This window comes from Diadema setosum, chromosome 7 (assembly GCF_964275005.1).
Source record: "Diadema setosum chromosome 7, eeDiaSeto1, whole genome shotgun sequence".
NCBI lineage: Eukaryota > Metazoa > Echinodermata > Echinoidea > Diadematoida > Diadematidae > Diadema > Diadema setosum.
This window is the reverse complement of record NC_092691.1, coordinates 37,016,455-37,039,238: the sequence shown is the minus strand read 5'-3', so window position 1 is coordinate 37,039,238 and position 22,784 is coordinate 37,016,455. Positions and strand designations below refer to the sequence as shown.

The following is a 22,784-nucleotide window of genomic DNA, read 5'->3' as shown; positions in this document are numbered from 1 at the left end:
GTAGAGTTCCGAGAGCTTGCGATCACGGTCAATAACAGGGCCTACCAATCAAACTCCGACTGCTCCGATGACTGAAATGAATAGCGATATGACAGAAACGACAATTTGTCGGCTACAATCGTCAGATATAATATCCCAAAGAGATAACACGACAATGAAGTCGGGATTATTTCACACGATGACAGTGGCCATCTTGAGTCACCATACTACTGACGGGGCAGGTCGAAGGAACGGTAGAAGGAAAAACACATTTTTTTTTTTCGGATCGTGTGAAGAGTTAATGGCAAAAATAAGTAAAGTAATCCAAACATCGAGGAAACACCAACGCAAAGAATCTTCTCTTTTCCTTGCTACCGTATAGGTTTACCTCTCTCATCTACCTATCTTTCAACAATGTTCTTCATTTGTCGTCATTTTGTTAGAGAAACGCATTTCATGTAGCAATGTCATGGATTGTGTGCTATGACAAAAACCATTGTGCCTTCTTTCAGTAGCTGAGGAAGCATATTCTTCTTTTACAAAAAAAAAAAAAAAAGAAGAAAGTCTTACTATAGTATGTCAAGTCATTCAATCAAAGTGACCACTGGCTCAACGCATGTCCAAAACCTGCGACTGACATAGATTAGATACCAGATTCATAAAAGTGTCATTTCCTTTTTTTTGTCACTGAAGTAATACAAATTCCAAACGCCTAAAAATCTAAGAATGAAGATAAACACAGACAAATTGAAAGATTTACAGATATGAATACACGCTTGAAAATGGACAGGGAAAATCCAGGACTACCACTAGTTTGTGCAATCACAAGAAGAAATCCTGATAATTCCGTGATGGAACAAGTTGTCAAGAGAACTTTATTAATGATATTGTTATTGTTGTTGCAATGATAAAGATGATAATAGCACTAATAATCATCATCACAGTTACAGTTGAAATGATGATTATCATCATTACATCATTTGGCAGATTTTGCAAGTTATATATCGTACTGCACAATCGGGTAAAGACTGCAAGAGATACATGTAAACAAGAGATAAAGTAAATCTTTTTGAGTAATCATATGGTACGCTTTCCTCACGGTCTAATACCTAAATCATCTATATTTTTGATCATCTAAACTCGCAGATGATTAGTAGATCTACCTTCCTTTCTCTCCTTCAAAAGTAGAAGAAGAGCTAAATATGTGGGCCAATAATGTACTACAAACAACAATATGCGAGTGGAGGACTCACGATTCTAAATTAAATATCATTTGCAAGATATATCCACTTTAAGAAAAGAAGTTTTTTTTTTAAATTGCTTACATAGGCCCTCGAGGCATTTTAGTTATTTGACATCTTATTTTCATACAATAATTTACTAGTGCAAGTGAGGTACTCGATCATTCGTTTTGGCACTTGCCAAAACTTTCCATTAGAACCCTGTAGAACTGTTGATAAGAACAGCCTGATCTACAGAGGTTCACACGCCAAGGTCCATGGCCTGGTAACACTGAAACCATACTGATCCATATTCCTTTGACCGTATACAGTGCATCCCCGTTATAACGAATGCGGTTATTACGAAATTCCGGTTACAACGAAGTAAAAATTCAGCTCGCAACATTATCCGCTCTCTGTCTTTTTTGTTTGTTTGTTTTTAATTGCTTATTTGTTCGGTTACAACGAAAGAAAACTTCGTTATAACGGGAGTCTACTGTACATAGAGGCCTTAAAGGTCTGACGGAGTTAAGACCAGGGCTAGACATGGTGGGTCTTTTATATCAAATAGTATCGTCCCTTACCGTCTTCTCTGGGACTAACAATAACCAATGTGATCATGCCCCCCCCCCCCAAAAAAAAAAAAAAGAATGAAGAAGAAGAAACAGTCTCATTCACAGCTTTGTACAGACGGGAGTTGAATCGCGTCAAGCACATACACCTCAGGGAATAAACAAATTACAAAAATAATCAATACAATTATCAACTTCATCACAGTAATGGGAATGAATGGAGGACTAGACTTTTTGTTTCTGGGCAGATGCATGGTATCTGAAAACATAGAACATTTAGAACAGGTGCAAAATATTTTGTGCCCGTCGCTGTGAAGCCTAATAAAGTCGCCAATCGTCGATTTGTCTGATTGTGGCATTTATTTCATTCTTCAGACCCTGAGCTACGGAAAGATATACAATTTGTCCCAAATCAATTTATTTACAAAATAGATGAGAAGAAGAATACGAAAAAGCAGGAGAAACTCGACCTCTACAGAAACACAATATTTAGAATTCGGTTTTTAAAGTTGAGATTTAGTAAAATATTTCAGACTGAGCATTTCAATACAATAGCACATTTGAACACACACCGGTTTAACATGCTCCCTAACTTGAAAACGAAATGACCAGGATATTACGGTGTAATTGAAACTTTGCCACGCAGACAGGAAGGAGTTAACATAATTACCAGCTTTCGATTTCTGGACGCATTATTTTTTTTAAATCAATTTTTCGACCCCAATTTATTCACTCAACAGGGTAACTGGGAGACGGGTCACAAAAGAATGTTGTTTGAGGCTTTAACAGATATTTCGCAATTGTTCGTGCAAACCAAATAAACCAACCCCCGATCAATTAAAATTTTCGAATATGGTATACTGTGAAAAATAATATCTAATCTATTGTTGTTGATAGGACAGTCAAATGGAATGACAATTTTTAACAAAGCAATGTGCCAAAAAGTCCGACATTTTTGGGGTGCACATGCTTTATGACTGCCGTAGCTTTCGAAGCCAGGGTGCCGGCTCTGTTATCTGGTCGAAGTCGCGTCGCAGAAGAGCCCTGAAAACGACTCGGAAATGTGGGTGGTTGAAGCCGTAGATGAGCGGGTTGATGAAGTTGGAAGCACACAAAAAGAGATTCATGAAGAAAAGTGCCTTACGATTGTGTGGAATAACGACCGTGATTGCGTAGGGAACGAAAGACACGAAAAATCCGAAGATGACCCAGAAGAAATTTCTCGTAATTTGAATCTCACGCTTAGAAGGAAGCTCCCTTCCCACTTGAGCGTTTTGTCTGTTGTCAGGCTGGTTCTCCTGGGTCGGTTGTGACATCAGCAGCTGGGGGATGCTAGCCGCGCTTGGGGTAGTCGGCGGCATGCGGTGTTTCCCAAAGAAGTTTTTCCTCAAGAAGGTGTAAATCAGCCCGTATGCTACCACGACAACTACGAAACAACAGATTTGAACGCAAGCTGTTATGATTAAGTATATACGCGCATATTTGGTGGTAAGATCCATAGCGCAAATCCCGTGCTGCTTTATGTAGCCCAGCTTCCCTTTACCTGCCAGCTGAGGGATTACCTTGGTTGAAAGTGGAATGAGCCACGACAACGCAATCATGATGGCTACGTTACGGGCAGAGAAGATTCTTCGATACGTACTCCGTTTGGCGGTGATGATGACCAGGCGATTGACGGCGATGAGAGCCAGTGTGATGACGCTAGCGTTGGCGGCAGATATGGCGATTCCCCCAATGACTGCGCAGAGTTTATCTTCTAGAAGCGGTCCTCTGTTGCTGAGGGTGTTAGTAACCTGGAAAGGGATGACGAAACAAAATAGTATATCCGCCACGGCAAGATTGACGACAATAGCGTTTGTGGACGTTTGGAGCTTCCGGGACACGGCCACGGCGATCAGGACCAGCGTGTTGCCTACCAACCCAACAACGAATGTGACAAGCACGATCAAAGCGACGACTAGTCGTGCGCTGTAAGCAATGATTAACTCCTCCTCGTCTGTTGGTGATGGTGATGGTGATGTATTACCTTGACAGTTATCACACCTTAAGCTGTAGTCTTCAGGCTCCATTGTAGTAGAGGTGTAGGATATGAAAGAGGGCACGATTCTGTCAGTGGTCCTGCCACTGTCGATGAATATCACTCACTCTCTGTGACTGTCATCACCACAAGCGACACGACCATGCGCAAAAGTCGAATCAGGAAGTTCTGAGAGATATGCCAATCTGCGAAGACCTGGAAAATATACCACTTACACAGAACTGTGGGTAATATCCGGAGAGTTCATATGTTAGGTTTCGCTTTCGTTTCTTGTTGTTGCTTTTTTTTTTACTCGCTCGCATTTCCTTATGACTAAAAAAAAAAAAAAAAAAAAAAAAAAAAAACCCTAACAACGAAAAACAAAATCCAAGAGGTGTCTGGGTCACATTATCCAGCATTATTTTATTAATACACCGTTGGTAAAATGACACAGATGTCACATGATAACTAAATGAAAGCGGCTTCTGAGAAGAGACTACCGGTAAACCGACAGAGGAGGAAAACCCCAGAATCATTATCAGAACATGATTTCCGGCAAAAGAGTGACTCTAAAAGTCAGTAGTTTCCTGGAAGAGAGGAATACTAGAGGATAATAAAGAGTAAATCGCACGTTATCGAAGATCTCATGACATCAAATAAAAGAGAAATTAGTAATGCAAAATAAGTGATAATGCTTGGGAAATGATAAGAAAAGTTAATCATTGTATAACTGCTCTAAGACAAGAAAATTGCTTGATAAAAACTGACAATGACAGAGTAAAAGATAAAAAGCAAGGTCCTAAAAGGGTGACAATTTGATATGCCAGAAATATCAATTCTGTCAACTCTTGTAACTATGTGTTCATGCGTTGGTCCTACACTTTTTAAGAGGTCTTCGCGAACAGAGTAGTAATAATTGTATCAACACGGGGCTGCATGCACTTCGTAAAATAAAGTATCCTAAAAAATTACTTTACCATTTAGTAGCAGTGTGAGTGTGAGTGTAAGTGTGTGTGTGTGTGTGTGTGTGTGTGTGTGTATGTGTGTGTGACTTAGCAATTATCTGAATAGGAACCAGTGAAACTACATCTAATTATCATTAATCTTTCCAATTTATTAGTGCAAAACTTTACAGTTGAATTGAAACAAAAGATAACACGAACATATTCAACAGTTTCGATTGATGTTCGTCCAGTCCACGCTTTCACCATCATGTGACAAACTCCAGTATTGCTATATGTAAAAGCATACTTGATCATACCCCTCTCTTCCCAGTGTTGACATTTATTCCAGACAGTGACCGAGAATGATTATCATTCCATTGGTTGCTAGGTATAAAGTGAAGGGAATACAAAGCTAAGCCAATTGAGGTATATTCTGACCGAAAGTTACACGGTTAATAACATCCATTCCTCAACACTCGTGTTAGCAAAATCATGGTCACAGGTACACCAACCACCATGCGTGCAGACCACTAAAATCCCACAGCTTATTGATCACAGCTTTCTAGTGTGGCCTGTGCCGTGTTTAACAGGCAGACAGGTAAAGCTACGGTCACAAAGGTTCGTACGAACGATGCTTTCGTACGAATGTCACTGTCCGTAAGAATTCTAAAGTTCGTGCGGCCACATTAATACAAAGAGAGGGTTTCGTATGAAGCTAAAAAAAAAAAAATCTTGGACAAGACCATCGACCAGGCTACGAACTTACGAACGGTCTACGAACGTTCTACGAACGCTGGTTTCGTACGGCCTTCTTAAGAAGATCTTACGAAATAGTCTAAAAATTGTTCGTACGGCGTTCGCAGCAGTTCTTAATGGTATTTGTGACCGAGCCTTAAGGATTTCAGTGGATGTAAGCAATGTGTGGATTAGGTTGTTTCTGTGCGAGTCCTTGCTGTTAGCATACCAGTCCATACGAGAAAAATACGTCTGACAACTACAATATAATAGTCCAGGCTAGGCTCCATAGAAAGTGCACCTAACCTTGTTTTTTGATATATACAATGTTTTTTGATGGTTTCTTGTCAATTCGAGGGTGCTGATTCCAAATCCGATTGATGCCACTCGCGTAACCTTGAGCATTTTCGGCGAAATGCAAAAATCCAAAATGGCCGCCAGATATGCTAATTTGGCCATGATAATCCCAGTTATGTCAATTTTATGACCAATTATTCCATCAAAGTTTTTTAAATTTTTGTTCCTTGAGTAATTCTACCTGCACATGCAAGAAACTTTTCATTTGAAGAGGTACATTTAGTATTTTAAGCTTATTTTCAATTCAAAATGGCCGCCACTCCTATACTCATGTACTATATGAATGGCAAAAAAATATGCATAGGAATAGAAGACGAATTTTCAGTCACATACCTACGCTTTTATCAAATTTTGCATGTGCCATGCAAATCTAATGAGTGCCACTAGCAAAACAAGCAAACAAACAAGCAAACAAACAGAAAATGTATTGTTTTTAGACTTATTATATTCTTCATACAAAACTTCAAAATGAATGCCACTCATATACCCCTGCACAATATGAACGGCAAAGTGTTCATGGAAAAAACAAATTTTCTTTCTTTTTTTTTCTGTCACCCAGTTACACTGTTTCTCAATTTGTGTGCTGATTATAAATCAGAGGATTGTCACTCACAAAAGCTGTTTTATTCTTTGATGCAAACATCCAAATTTGCTTCCTCAATCTGAATTTTTCCCAAGACTAAATTTGGTAAAACCCACCAAAGCTTAAATTGACGCCAACATCAACATCGTTTACCAGGAATTATTAGACATGAACAATTTGATAAAAGGCTGAATCCTAGATGATGACACAAATGAAATTTCCAATTACCTTTCCTGTTCTACATTATCTAAAGCGATATTATACAAACTTTTCAGTCCCCTCACCCGAGAAAGAATATGAGGAAGGGGAAAGTGGAAAAAAGGGACCACCTCACTTCCTGTTGTCAAATCTCTGAAATGAAAACAAGGCCCAAAGGTTTTTCGTGTTAACCTAGATGAACTATAATATGGAAGATGAATTCTACCATTTTTTTTTTCTGAGTGAATGTGTTTGCGTATATGATGTCAAGAGAGACTCTGAGATCTGTACAGTGCTGCCTCATTCTGAAAGCAGTGTTATAACAACTTCACACTGCTTGTCCTTAATCTTCAGCACTCAGAGACTCCAACTCTCCAGCTTTCGACGGGAGATCTCCCGCCGAAAGCCCGTTTTGCAAAATATCCCGTTCTCCCGCTTGAGATTTACTTTCTCCTGCCCTGGCTCTGTGTCTCCCACTTGAAATGATTTCTTACTTTGTGTGTTCGTATGTTCAAAAACAAGCCTTAGATAGCACAAAAGAACATTAAGAACCCTATAAGAGCTTCCAGAGCTCAAGCGGGCCCTGGACCCCGGCCGCAGGGAACTTCGCGCTCTTGATAATTTATGCGCTTCGCGCATATCAAGTTGGAGTCTCCCTTTTGCTAGGGGTTTCAGGCGGGAGAATCTCCAGATCAGAAGGTACTTGGGGTTGGAGTCTTTGAGCACTTGCAGATTCAGGATTGCTCTAGGTAACCAGACCAGCCGTGTTCGGACTCTGAATGATGGCCTCCTTAATGGTGGCTGTAAACTAACTCCACTAGAGCTCTTTTTACCATATACATGGTGACATAACATTCCCTTCACGTAGGAAGTTTGCAGATGATCTTGCTTTTACGTCTCATAGACAGTCCTTGGATGACATGAGCCGAGTACTGACCCATCTCAAGACAATAGAGGAGTTCTTCACTTTCTGGAGACTTTGCCCCAACCTTTATAAGATTATCATCCGACCCATGCCTTCCATCTTAGTAACCATCTTGCCAATGCTGTGTTCAAGGTAGCCCTCTGTGGCAAGCCTTCCAAGCATAGGCTAAGGAAGTCTACCTTCCTTCACTGGCACTCGATCACTCTCCCTCACGCTGGATGGAAAGGATGGCAAGTGTCACCAGTCAACGTGCTGTCAACGCATACCCTGACCTTCCAAACACGATAGCATGGGGGCATTTCATGAAGCGTTTCGTCTGAAAAATTTGTCTGACAAATTTGCTCTCAGCCAATCAGATGCAAGGATTTTAGTAGCTTATAACAGTTAGTCAAAAAGAGAAGATCTGACAAAACGCTTCATGAAATGCCCCCTTGAACAACCTGCCATCAATGCGTCTGAAATCCCACAAGCCTAGATTTCCCTCCCGTAACTTGAAAGCTTTGACCCCAAAACCGGTTGGTGAAGATGCTGGTCTGATGTCATCTCTGACACCACCTAAGTTACGTACAACACTGTCTCTGGCCTGGCAACTAAGCCATAGGGCTTCAACGGGTGGTGAGTCTTCATGTCTTCATTCTGTTTCTATGGCAAATAATCGCCCTCTGACCCCTGAGGAAGTGCTGAACATCACCAGATGTGGTTTCAATTAAAGCAATTGCAAGACTAATATGCATCTTCAGCCTGAGATTTCTGCAAATTTGGGGCTGATGTCACCTGTTGCCAAATATCCAATTAAAGGGTTCTTTAAAGACAATAAAAATTACAGTTTTAGTTTTAAGACAAGACTGAATGAGATCATGATGTCAAAGTGTATAATTATTATCAACACCTAGGAACTGTGAGAGAACTGAAAGAGGTATCTCACTGCTCCTTTGTTGATGTTTAATGAATAGTTTGTACGGTATTGCGTTTAGACAGTTTCGTTTATGCCTTCACCAGTTTTTGTCGTTGTTTTAAGTCAAGAAGAAAATCAAGTTTACTCTATAATATCAAGGCGGTACTTCTAAATTATATCATATCAAAGTGATGGAGGTTATGATCCATTTCAAACTCACCTCCCTCCCCCCGCCCCCAACTCCTTGCTAGAAAAAAAAAATCTATAATGTTAAGGGTTTTTAGTTGTGTCATTAACGTCCGGTATGTTTTTGTCTGCAACCATGTATCTCTGCACTTACTGTATAGGATTTTCTGTACTTTGTTAATATGGTTATAGGGGAATGTATATTAGAAGCTTTGTTTTCTAGATTCCCCTCCATTTTCAACATTATTTGATAAATACAATGCATCTAGGCTTCTTAATATATTGTGTTAGTATTACATTTTCATATTCAACCTGCGTGTAGAATATGATATTATATTGATTTCTTCCGAGACGTTTAGTGAACTTATATTCGTTGTTGAGACAAAATGAAATAGATAAGAAATTGTGTTAAACATAGTAAGGTTTATGAATATTAAATGCTGAAATATACATGTAGGCCCTCTATATTGTAAGTGACACCCAACAATATTTGTATTACACATGCAACACTTTATCACAGCGTAGGTACGGGACTGGAAATACAGTAAATTTGTTCTATATTCCCATGCATTATGTTTTGCCATTCATATAGTACATAAGCATAGGAATGGCGGCCATTTTGAATAAAAATAAGCTTTAAATACTAAATGAACCTATATGAAATGAAAATTCTCTTGCAAATGCAGATGGAGTAACTCTAGGAACAGAAATGTACAAAGATTGGTGGAATAATTTGTCATATAATGCGCATTATTATGTTTATCACGGCCGAATTAGCATATCTGGCGGCCATTTTGGATTTTTGCATTTTGCCGAAAATGCTCAAGGTTACGCGAGTGGCATCAATCGGATTTAGAATCAGCACCCTCGAATTGACAAGAAACCATCAAAAAACATTGTATATATCCAAAAACAAGGTTGGGTGCCTTCTAGCCTGGACTAATAAAGGATATTTTTTAATGTACGTGTCAGATGACAGTAGCGTCCTATAGCCGACAAGCTACTGCATCCTGGTTGTGACAGAATAGATTACCATGCAAGCAACAGTACTCAGAGATTGAGAACACAAACGCACGATTTCATTTTGGAATTCCTCTTTTCACTTGACAAAATTACTTTCACTAGCCAGACAAGTCTGTAGACGTGTCTTGTAGACGTGTCTACGGTGAAGAGAGTCTGTTGGGAACATTGTTATGAAAAATCATGCCTGTTTCGAATTACAATGGAACAGGTTTACACATTTTAAAGACAACCACGAAGAACATTAAGTCCCCTCCCCTCGTAGATAAATGAGTGACACTTGAAGGCACATTTTGCTTTTGATAAATCACCTCCTTAATCGTTCACTTATCATATTACTGCAACATTTGGAAGTACATAATGCCGAAACACAACACAACACATGCATTTCTATGAAAAGAAATACATGTATGCATTTCATCTTGATAGACTCACCGTTTATCAATTGCTTACATCACTGACTGATGAATTAGACATGGAACTCATGCACAGGAAAAAGTGACAGCAGAATCAAAGGGTAATCTATCACTTGGTCTACTCCCACTTCGTCTAATAGCCACTTAGTCTCAACCCAAATGGTCTAATCCCGTTTCGTCTACAACCAGTTCATTTGGTGACCACTTAGTCCAATTGCCACTTATCCTCATTACCAGTTGGTCTACTTCCAGATGGGCTATGCCCATTTCGTATGATACCCAAAGTTTATTAGACAAAATGGAAAGAAACCCAAGGAGTCAAAATTGCAATTAGACCCTCTGGTCATTAGACGAAATAATAATTATCCAAATAGGAAATTAGACCAAGTGAGGATTAGACAAAACGGACATTAGACAAAATTGATAGCTGACCACATGAGTTAGCCCTAGTGGTGTTAGACGAACTGGGAAGTAGACCATCTGATATTAGACCAAGTGGCAATAAACCAAATATTCAAAGCACTTGTTGTCTACACACTTTAGTAGGTGCACAGTACAAACAACAAATAAAGGCAGGGCATCTCTTATGTTTTCATTGTTTTCATTTTCTTAGTGCGCGGAAGAGTGGAGACGGTTCCGGTATTCGGTCGAAATCGCATCGAAGGAGAGTGCGGAAAACGACGCGGAAATGTGGGTGGTTGAAGCCGTAGATGATTGGGTTGATGATGCTCGATGCACACAAGAGCAGCGTCATGTAAACAAGCACCCTGCTGCTATTCGGGATGGATACGGCAATGGCATACGGAACGATCGAGACGAAGAACCCGCAGATGACATAGAAGAGGTTTCGCGTGATCTGTATTTCTCGCTTAGACGGCATCTTCACGCCATTCCCTTCCCGCGCTTCCCCGTTTCTCTCACGCCATGGGGTGGTCTGCGACGTGGAGAACTGATCGGTAAAACTTGTTGTCACGGTTGGTACAATGCGGTTCGTGTTCCCGTCATTTGAAATGCGCGAAGCGCTACGCGCAAAGAACATTTTCTGTCGTAAAAACCTATATATCTTTCCGTATGTAACGACTATGATGATAAAACAGGTAAGCTGAATGAAAGCAGCGAGGTACTCATAAATGAAAGCGTAACTGTGGTCTCCATCCATTAGGCACAATTTGTATTTCTTGGTGTAACCAATTCTCCCGAACCCTGCAACTTGAGGTAACACCATAGTAGCGAGAGGGAAAACCCAAGAAAACAGTACCATGGCCGTCACGTTACCAGTAGAATAAATTTTCTCGTAGGTCCTCCGTTCGGTCGTGATTATAATGCAGCGATTGATTGCTATGAGGGCCAGCGTGATCACGCTGGCGATGGCGGAGGAAATAGCGATTCCACCGATGATGCCGCAAAGTGCATCAGGAAGCAGTGGTCCTATGGTGCTGAGAACATTGACGACTTGGAATGGCAATACAAGACAGGAAAAGAGATCAGTGACACTCAGACACACCACAAAAGCATTGGTAGAGGTTTGAAGCTTCTGAGACACCGCGACTGCGACCACGACCAACGCGTTACCGACCACTCCTATTAAAAAGATGACAAGGAGCATCACGGAGACAGCAATGCGCTGGCGGTAGTCAGTAAATTCGAAGCCCGACGAGGTCGGCGGTGCAGTCGAAGCCGACAACGATGTATTCCGATAATTGTGGCCACTAACTTCGCTTACGATGTCAAGCTCCATATTCAATATGATTTACAAAACTTCAGTCGTCTTGTGTAAGCATTTATTATCCACTCTTCATTATTCGATTTTTCACTTCGTAAAGTCAAGTGTGTTACAGAAGAATACTCTAGTAAGCATCATCGTGTTTACGTGTGACCATTTCAAAAGGCCGTCACCCTACTTTAACAAAACTCGTTGTAAATGAATCACGTTCATCCCGCAGTAAATTCTTTCCAATCACGTTAGAACAAAGAATTAAATGATGTTGTGTTGATCGCTCGTGTGTTCTCTGTTTTTGATAATGATCCCAGTTCCGTCTTCTTATCAAGTATGTCTCTCCGCTATGTCCTATGGATACATTTCACTGTCCGTTTAAATGACTTCCTTGTAACAAAACAAGCAAATCAAAGGAGCCATGCAAAACATAGATTATTTTGTCCCACTTCACTGACAAATCGGCGTTTTCCGATAAATTCGTTGAGAGCTCTTATTATAGCGACACTAATGAAATATTTCGGTAGAAATCGTCAGTGCACGTAGGTTTGTTACAGTCCTGCCATGAACTGTACTCCCATGTCCAAAGACTATTATGTCGAAACGCAAACACAAATCGACTTAATCCTGTTTGTCTAAGCTTCTAGCGGGATGTCGTCTTAGTTCGAGATGCTGGAGCTAAATGTCAAATACCTGGAGTTCATTACTTGGACCCTCCACCCATTGACAAGCTCTTCCGACATCCTGATTAATTATTCAACTCAACTTAATGGCATCTACTACCGTCCCGATTCCACATCACGTTGGCGCGCGTGGACAAAATTCAACAATCTCATCGAAAGTCTCCCTCGCAGTGGTTTACTTGTCAGGCTGCGAACTCTATCAAATTTTATATCACCGACGCTGACAGTTTGCCTTCTTAGAGAGAAAAATACACCATAATCAGTTTTCTACCCATCACAGGTTAAAACGCAATCTTTATAGATGACCCGAAAAAGACAATTTCGCGATAGGCACTGTCTTGTAGAATGCGGTGTATGCAGAAGATTGGACAATCACGATGAAATTAATACTACTGCACGGCTCTTATCCATTATTGCAGTATTTGTAGTCAGTTAACCTTCCTGTCGAGTTGAAAGGCTGAGAATGAGAGAACAAGTGTCGTCCGGCTGGTTCTCAGTGATGCTGCATCCACACTGGTTCGTGGATTTAATGATGAGACTAATGCGAGACGCTCCTCCGCACCAGTCTGTAGCATCAAACGCGGCAACGCACTGGCAGTGAGCGCACACGGGCAGCAGATCTTGTGCATCAATACGGATACATCACAAAAGTAACTGTGTAACAAATTCTCGGCCATTATAGACTGACGAAAAGAAAAGAAAAACGAAACGAAACGAAACGGAAGCTGATCAACAACAACAGCAATACCATGCATATCCACTCTTTGTTCATGTTATTGCGGTTTCGATGTAAAGGGAAAAATGTTGCTAGAAAGGTTGCTTTTTTACAGTTTTCTCAGCTGCTGTTGAAAACTACTAACCGCACTCTCTTTATTTTTTCTTATTAATCTTAACCTGTGATTAAAAACCCTTATGCACTTTGAATCCATGGAGTCAAGGATGTTTTCGTATTCTTGACATAATATAATATCATAGAATCTTAAAGGGATCGTATTGTTTTGGTTGAGACCTAATTTCAGGTTTCTAACATTTTTTGATGAGATAATGAGAAACCTCTTATAAAGTATGAAAGAGCATGTAATTCCATGGGGAATTCAACGTTTATTTGATGAAAATTGGTTTCAAAATGGCTGAGATATCCAAAACAGAGCGATTCTAATAAAGTGTGGGACTCACCTTTTAATACGATCGCTTTGTTTTACTTTGTTTTTGATGTTTCAGTCATTCCAAACCCGATTTTCATCAAATAAACTCTGAATTCCTCTTAAAATGGCATGCTCTGTACTATTTCATAAGTGTTTTCTTGGTATCTCGCATAAAGTTAAAAGCCCAATTCTCATCTCCAACAATGCTGTATCATCCCTTTAAAAAAGTGAAAACAGAAACCTTGTTTCACATCAACTCTGTCAGCTGGATAGCCACTACAATATTTTTCTAACCGTCTCATTTGAAAAAAAAAAATACAGAATTTCTAAGATTTGTGTGCTAAATTGAGAGTAAACATTATTTTGATATTGTTTTGGAAAAAGGTCACTGCGTGAACTCTGTAAGCAGAGAGTAATTTTTCACCATTTCTTTCCATCTAGAGTACACTATGGTCCGATGGCAACACCTCGGATGACATAAAGAACAAGTCTTGGCAACGACACAGTGACGGCAACATCATCAGCAGACGACCTTCTGCTAAACAAGACTTGAAATCTTGCATCAATATTTGCGTCTACCGTATTTGTCCCCAGTAGAGTTGCTCCCTTGAGTTTTCCTCCAGAAATAAACGCCCAAACAATCGAAGCGGTTGAAGAAAATAAAAACCCCGATCAAAATACATTTCTCCCGCGATATCGAATACAATTCAAATGAATGTGACTCAGCACAAGTTGTGTTGATATCTGTTACGAGCGCTGCAACCAGATCCACGCCTTTTGTTTGAACCCATTCTCACATTCTCACAGGTTAGACTATCGAATCCAACAGACAGGTTGATCCACGACGGAGAAGCAGGGGAAATTATTTAATTGAGCCGGGGAAAATTATCGAGACGAAATCTCCGGACACAATTGCCTCTAACAGAAAAAGAAGAAGAAGAAGGAGGAGGGCAAAAAACCATACAAACAACTTTATGATGACGCACAATATCGCAGGATCGCACTGTTGAGTCTTGTCAGGAGAATTGAATAAGTTTATATTAGTATGATTTATATTTTGTTATATTTGTGTATACTCTGTAATTTTTGTGTAGATTTGTGTTATGAAAATTATGTTAAACCTTACTCTGTCGATGTAGTGCAACATGTTTTTGTTTGTTTTTATTTCAATCATTTCTTATCATGTTGATATGATTTATGTACCTTGATTCACGGCCCCATTGAAAGACAGCTTTTGCCAATTGGGCTTTTTTATCCGTGGTAAAATGAAATGAAATGAAATGAAATAAAATGAAATGAAATGAAATGAAATGAAATGAAATGAAATGAAATGAAATGAAATGAAATGAAATGAAATGAAATGAAATGAAATGAAATGAAATGAAATGAAATGAAATGAAATGAAATGAAATGACATGAAATGACTTCAAAGCACGTTTTCTGGCGAGACTGTCATTGTCAAGAATTGGGTGGGGGGGGGGGGGGGTAGGCTCGTCTGCCTATATACCCCACACCTTCGTTTCATTGCCGCCTCTGATGGGCTTCTAATCGAAGACAGGGGGAAAAAAGTCGTCATTGCGCATGCCCCGAAAGGAACAAACGACATGTTATGACATGTTATTGCAAAAGTTAGACTTCTCAAAATTAATAATAAGACGTCAGTATTTTAGACTCAAATATTTTGTTAGCTGGCAAATAATATGATAAATACTGGACAATGCATAATCACGCCCGCTAACAGATTTCAAAAGAACAGACCATAACAATAAAATATTCCATCTGTAGATTAGAGTAGATTATCTTAAAAAGTTCTTTTACTTTTAAACTTCACAAGGATGGAACTTAATATCACATCATATTGAAAACAGCACATCTCATTCTCATTTAATTAATCTCATTTTAAACGTATATCAAAACAGTATTTGTACGTGCATATTTATCATAGTACTTTAATACATACAAACTAACTGTAATATGTTTAATTTGGTGCATGTTTTTTTAACACTATCTCTTCCTCATAATAATATTCATACAATATCCATGTTTATACTACGGTATTGTAATAATTCTGATATATCTATCTACTTTCTTTTTAATACTCTGCTAATACAATTTGCAATATTTCATTTACTGTCACTCTGACTAGCCCTCTTTAATTTGTGCATTTTTTTTTACTACCAGCTCAAGAACTTGATTTAACTTGTAGTGTAATGTAAAGGCACTTAAAATTATTTAATGTCCTCTTACTTTGCGCTTTGTTATACTTATTATGCACTTGTGCACAATGCATTTCAAAGGTGCAGACGAGCATGGGTATTCGTCCTGTTTTTCTACTCCCCTAGACATGTTTTAATTTGTCTGGATAAATACAGTACAATGCACCGTCACACACGTAACACACACAACGGCACATGCTCAAATTGCTATTCACAAATCGCCTCTAGATTTTAATCGTTGACGGGAGGGAATTGTTCTTAAAGGCGAAGGATCTGTGTCGTCAGTTTTCTGTCACGTCGAATTTGACTCAGGATCAAATTGTGACGTCAGAGTTTAGAAACCGATGTGTCGGAAAGCCGCCTCATACTCGACGGACAGAAGCCAATTGATAATTCCATGCAGGTGCCATGATTGGAGACGATCTAATCTCAGTTTTTCTCCTAACGTAGCAAGAGTATAAAAATGAGAAATTATTAGCCAATAAAACCTGTCACAAAATATTCATCGATTAAATCTCACTGAGTTATCTGTTAATCAACTCAAATACACACTACATTTAATCTACCATGGTTGTGATAACTGGTCGCAACCAGTTAAACGCTCGCAAATTCCGATTATTCAATTCGAAGAAATCGGAAAATCAGTACAGGACATTGATACCATTCTGCTAGTTATTCTGTGTATTTCGTGGTCAAGATAAAAATGCTAAATACATATTATGCCATCGGCTTTTATTATGTAATTCTGGGCTTAGAAAAATGCAAAAAAAAAAAAAAATCATGATATCAATTCAAAACAACTACTGCAAGTATGGTGATGTATTTTGATTGGATATTTTGTGGGTTAAAACAAAGAGGTCAACTCGATTGAAATTTCCAAAATATTTTTTTTCTCCTAAAATGGAAAGGTAGATGATTTAACACATGTTGCCATGACCAAGATTCACACTTTAGTGCATTACTGATTTCCTCATAAAGAGTGCTCAAGTCAACATTCACGCTCAAAAAGCGCTTTCAGCAGGCTTTCCAAACAGATGCCATTCCATAATGATGGATCTATTAAAATCATATTTTACTGCTATGTTTGTATATATTATTTCATCTCAGTTTCATATCGAAAAAGCAGACAGATCTCTTGATCTCTTTGGGGTCATCCCACGAGACCGACACCCACGAGTAATACGGTCCACGAGACCGACATCAAAAACAGGTCCATGAGTCATACAGCCCATGAGTTCGACACTAGGCATAAAAGGCTCACGAGACTGACAGTGCGTGAAAGAGGCTCACGAGACCGACACAAAGAAAGCCCACGAGACCGACATATAGGCAGAGAAGGCTCACGAGACCGACAGGATGAACAGCGCCATCTACATGTCAATTACAAATATGTACCTGTACAGGGTGTTCCATTAAGGTGAAATTTACATACGGGCGGGTGCAATTTCGTTACGCTGTCGAGCGAGAGATTGTAACTAACTAATAACAGCACCATCTACATATTAACGACATTAAGTATGTATTTGTACACGTGTGGCTTTTAGGGGGCAGTTCTGTCATGCTACGGGGAGGGACATTGTTACCATTTTTTTTTAAATGAAATTGTTCTCTTCATGGGACCACCCCCCCAAAAAAAAATGTATGAAAAAATGATAGAGGACAAGAACGATGAATGGTTTAATTTTAGGTGGCATCGCGCTATATTTAATAGGCTTTCCAAATTTCTAATCAGACGGTGGACAGGATCTAAGCTTTTTTTCGCCCTTTTCTTTCTCGCTTCACTATATTAGATATCCTATCTGCCTGCTTATACCCGCCTGCTTAGAGTTTAATTTGTAATTTTCTCTTTAACTATGTTGTATGAAATTCAGCGGATGAAAACGTTTTTTTTTTTTTTTTTTTTTTTAATCGCATCGATTCACCTCGATTTCAGTAGCTTGTGTTTGTAAAATTATTCTTCTCAAAACGGTACATTTTTCTTGAAATAGAAAAGCTGTCTTCATGGATGCATCTTCTTTTTCCGATTTTTTAACGCTGCCTTAATTGCCGATTACATTATTTTCTGTGAATTTATACCATTTCAACGACTTTGCAGATGACTACCCCCCCCCATATCATGTAAAGCAGGTGTGCACTACAACACTGACCATTTTGTGAATAATTTTCTTGTAGCGAACTTCATTTCATACCTGGGTATTTTTCTAGTTGGCTGATCTGAATGTCCACATCATTTTATCATGTTTGTCTGTCTGTATAACTAGTGGGCTGTATGACTTGTGAGCTGTATGACTCGTGGGCTGTATGACTTGACTTGTGAGCTGTATGACTTGTGGGCTGTATGACTCGTGGGTCTCGGTCTCGTGACGTGCAGCCATCTCTTTCACTAAAAATTGTATTATATTAGCATAATACTTTAATAAGAAATGCGCATACCATCATAAGTTGTGACAATCCCTTTTCAAATGATTTATTCACCTGTAAGTTTGACTTTGGGTAACATATTAGATAAAAGTGTTGATGCACATGATATAAGAGCGAAACACGATGTTTTGTCATTTTTAGACTGTCTTCAATTTGTTAACATGAAAAACAATTTTTCAGTAAAGTTGGTTAGTTGTGTGTTTTTTTTTTTCTCTTATGCAAGAGAGGTAAAGACGTTCTCCTACATAATAGCCGATGGTTTTACCTTGAATTGTAGGCAAGGTATGCCAACGTATAAAATCATGGAACCGATTCAAGTGGAGGGCTATGCCATGATATGTTTTCAGAAAATATAATGTGATTATGATGTAATCATTCCGTTTAGCAGTGAAATGTTATGTATTTCTTTTAATGTGACGGCAATTTCCTGCTGTAAAGAATACAGTGTCTCACAATGTGTTGACTATAGTCTATGGATGGGGAAAACGTTCAAATTTAACAGTGTGAAGATGATTTCACACAGTGTTCACATTATGATGCTCTATTTCACACTGTGAATTGATGATTCACAATGTGTTCACAATGTTCAAAAATGCTTTAAAAAAGAATGTGACGAGATTTTACACCTTGTCTCACATTATGTTTCACACTGTGAACACTGTTCTTTCTAGCTGGGAATTTCTCATTAGTTGTATGAAAATGAATGTTATTGCATACGGATCTCAGCAAAATGTATTTGTTTCTTCTTTCTTTTCAATCCTAATTTCAATATATTGTCATATCTCTCAGGAAAAATCATAAAAATAGAATTATACAATACAAAAATTACGGAGTACAAAATATAGGTGAAACTTTCACCTTAATGTAAGGCATTCATTGTCTAGATATGAAAATAAACAGAAAAGTATGTTTACAGTAGTATTGGACAATGAATCTTACAAAGAAGGAGAAATATGATGGTGCCTCCACAAAAGCAAAACTGTTCAGTCGTAGGTCCCAGAATAAAATCAGGTATAGGGAAATATGGAGCATGCATATCTATTCAGATCATTCAGCAGAGGAAAAACAAATATGATTGAAGAAACAGACAAACTAGTGTTAATACAGTATGTAAGACTCAGAGAAAACAAATGATGGAAAAGTAATACATCACTGAAAAGTAAAGACATTGAAGGGAACAGCAACTGAGGTTATGATGATTCAGATGGGTGTGGGTAGCATAAATGCATAACTTTGAACGTATGATAGTAAGAAATTATCGGACACGTATAAAGATGACACGCAAAAATAATATAGCACAGAAGCCGCATTCCAGCAAGGGGCCCGAATTATCCCTGCTGGAAAGAACACAGTGTCCCACAGTGTGAGAAACAAAATGTGAAACACGGTGAGGACGCAGTGTGAACACAGTGTGGAATCTCTTCACACTGTTAAATTCGAGCGTTTTAACAATGTGAACACAATGTGAGTCATCAATTCGCAGTGTGAAACAAAGCATTACTAAGTGAACACTACACCACAGTGTGAACTAATCTTCACACTGTTAAGTTCGAGCGTTTTCACATTGTGACTATGTGAACACATTGTGGGACACTGTGTTCTTTCAAGTAGGGAGGCTGCGTAATCATTATGATGCTCAAAAATGTTGTCACTCTTTTCCACAGCTAATCATAAGTGTGTTAACATTTTCATACCTCTTAAACATCAACATTTTCTCAGCTGAAGCATGCACGCAGTTTCTCGAACGGTAAGCTTGATAATGACCGTATCTGAAGTTGGTGGTATTACAGCTTTATAATGAGTACATAGGATGGTTCCAAGATCTCGTCTACCGTGTCGTGCATCTCTCAAGTTCAAAAGGATGTAGATGGCTTGCTTGACGCATGGTTGATTGGTTGGTTGGTTGGTTGGTTGATTGACAGTCTTGATCCTTGGTCTCGCATTAATCAATTGGCTGACAAAGGAATTTTACTACAGAAACGTGTTCAGCAAACAGCAAAGCATCAACACTAAGTCTTCATATAGCATCCGCGTGGAAGAAATTAGTTAACTGCGTCATAGAAAAGTATAAAGACACAATGTATAGTTTGGTACATACACCCGGTTGACGTGGTTACTTTACAAATCTGTGCTGGAGTTCAGCCAGACTGGTCAATCTTTGTCATCATCTATTCATCCGCAGCTTTAAGAAGAGAAACTGAAATCCCCCATATACAAACAATAGCTAAATACCATCTACTACCAAATATGGTCTGCTGCCTCTCTATACAAAATCTATTTTGGTGGGGAAACAGGAAACACTTATGCACAATATTGTTGTCACCTTGTTTGGAGACGCCGTCTCGGACGTCGCCCTGGGGGCATTTCATGAAGCATCATTGTCCGACAAAGTTGTCGAACAAATTTGCTCTCAGCCAATCAGATGCAGGGATTTCAGTAGCTTGTAACAATTTGTCAGAAAAATATCTGACCAAAATGCTTCATGAAATGCCCCCTTCAAGTTGCCTTCTTGGTGAGAGCACGAGCCATGCAAATGGGTTTGTTTGTTTTTGTTTGTTTGTTTGTTTTTGTTTTGTTTTGTTGTTTGTTTGTTTTTTGGGGGTATTTTTTGTTTTTTTGTTGACTAAAACGGTCGCGTCAATCGCGGCGATGCCTCCTCCAGTGGGATAGGCCCTTAAAGATCTTGACGTTAAACGTATTCATGTGCATTGTATATATTTGCCAATAAGTATGCACCGTTGCGTGTTCTTTCGAGTAATTACGCTAAAAGCCAGAGACAAACCCGTTTCCACAAAGGCCTGTTGAAATCGGATGCCAAAATTGATTGATTTCATTCAAAACTACTTGGGTGCAATAGTCATTTGGCGGAGCCTTTTAGTTTGGTAGTTCCGTATGTATGCTAAAAAGGTTTCTTCCTACAATGGTAGAGAAGTAAGCCTTCTTGTCTTGTCCGCACACCCCTGCACTATGAATGATGATTTTCTTCCACGTAATGGATTGATTGTGGAACATGTTTTTAGTACCTCATCGCTGCCGAGGAGAAAATGAGGGTATGGAAAAGTTGAACTACAGTATCTGAAGAATGCCTTTGATCATCGCCTGCAGATGAATAAACCCTTTGTTAATCTTGTATACTTGATGGATATTCAGATACCTTCCATGTTTTGTCGGATTTGTTTCGTTGACATGCACTGGGTCCCATTTCATTATCCGACTACAATTCACAGTCACTGTATAATAGTTACTGTGGCAGTAATTAAAGGTGGGTAGCAATTTATAAAATATAATAATAATCCACGCCATTTCATACGGTACTCTGCAAACGCAAAACACCTCTTTAAGAAACAATGTCTCGGTTATCACCACCATGTCACAAACTAGAAGAAACCATAACAATAAATGGATTGCAATCAATAGTCTCCCTTATTCCTTCACACTTATACACAAAAATTCCATCATCCCTTATTACTTGTAGAAAAAGACAGCATCATATACCGTCATGATAATAATATATGTTTCCTGTTAAGATGAAACTGGCCAAAGTAATTCCATTATTTAAGAAGGGTGACAAATATGAAGTCAGTAATTATCGTCCAATTTCACTATTATCATCGTTGTCCAAAGTTTTAGAGAAACTCATTTATAAGAGAACTATTAATACAACTCATGCTCTTTTATACTTTGTTGATCAAGTGGCTCATGCAATTGATAATCACTCTCATTTAATTACTATTTTCTTGGACTTCTCCAAGGCCTTCGACACAGTTGATCATGATATTCTACTCCACAAGTTATCACATTACGGAATACGTGGGAAGGCCTTGGAGTGGTTCAGGAGTAATTTAGGAAATAGAAGACAATTTGTTACAATTAAAGACAATCTTTCAGTAATAAGAGAAGTGAATTTTGGCGTTCCACAAGGAAGTTTATTAGGGCCACTATTATTTATTGTTTATATCAATGATTTTTGCCAGGCATCCGATGTACTATCCTTTATCCATTTTGCTGACGATACCAGTGTATTTTTTGCCCACAATGATGTAAATTTTCTTGTTCAAAAAGTCAATACTGAATTACAAAAAGTGAATAATTGGGTAAGAGCCAATAAATTGTCATTGAATACCCAAAAAACGAAATATATGATTTTTAGTAATACTGTTGACATTTTGAGTACAGCTATAGTTTTGAATGATTTTCATTTAGAACAAGTTTCACATTTTAAATTCCTTGGAATTATTGTTGACGACAAACTTTCCTGGAAGTTACATATTGATTATATATCCAACATAATCTCACGTAATATAGGTGTTATAAATAGAATGATATTGTATATCCCACAAAAATCATTACTTATGTTATATTCGTCACTGATATTGCCATATCTTAATTATGGTGTTTTAGTTTGGGGCAACACTCACCAGAACCTACTGGATAGAGCGTTCCTTCTACAAAAGAAAGCTCTCCGGGTCATCAGTTATCCTTTCATACCCTCCCACTCAAATATGTTATTTGCCGCAAATAAGCTGCTAAAAATTAAAGATTTGTATTTATTTAATTT

At 38.6% G+C, this 22,784-nt stretch overlaps 2 protein-coding genes across 2 annotated transcripts; both read right to left on the bottom strand.

Moving 5' to 3' along the window:
• Positions 1-2,742: 2,742 nt before the first annotated feature.
• On the bottom strand, positions 2,743-3,840 carry LOC140231215 (G-protein coupled receptor moody-like). Its single transcript, XM_072311360.1, has one exon. It carries the CDS (start codon positions 3,838-3,840, stop codon positions 2,743-2,745), a length of 1,098 nt encoding a protein of 365 aa, XP_072167461.1.
• Positions 3,841-10,648: 6,808 nt separating this feature from the next.
• Positions 10,649-11,785, bottom strand: LOC140231213 (G-protein coupled receptor moody-like). Its single transcript, XM_072311359.1, has one exon. The coding sequence runs from the start codon at positions 11,783-11,785 to the stop codon at positions 10,649-10,651; it is 1,137 nt and encodes a 378-aa protein (XP_072167460.1).
• Between the last annotated feature and the right edge of the window lie 10,999 nt (positions 11,786-22,784).

What these genes read in the sequence shown, in the direction of transcription:
- LOC140231215 (XM_072311360.1), bottom strand. Translation starts at nt 3,840, where the DNA reads ATGGAGCCTGAAGACTACAGCTTAAGGTGTGATAACTGTCAAGGTAAT.
- LOC140231213 (XM_072311359.1), bottom strand. Translation starts at nt 11,785, where the DNA reads ATGGAGCTTGACATCGTAAGCGAAGTTAGTGGCCACAATTATCGGAAT.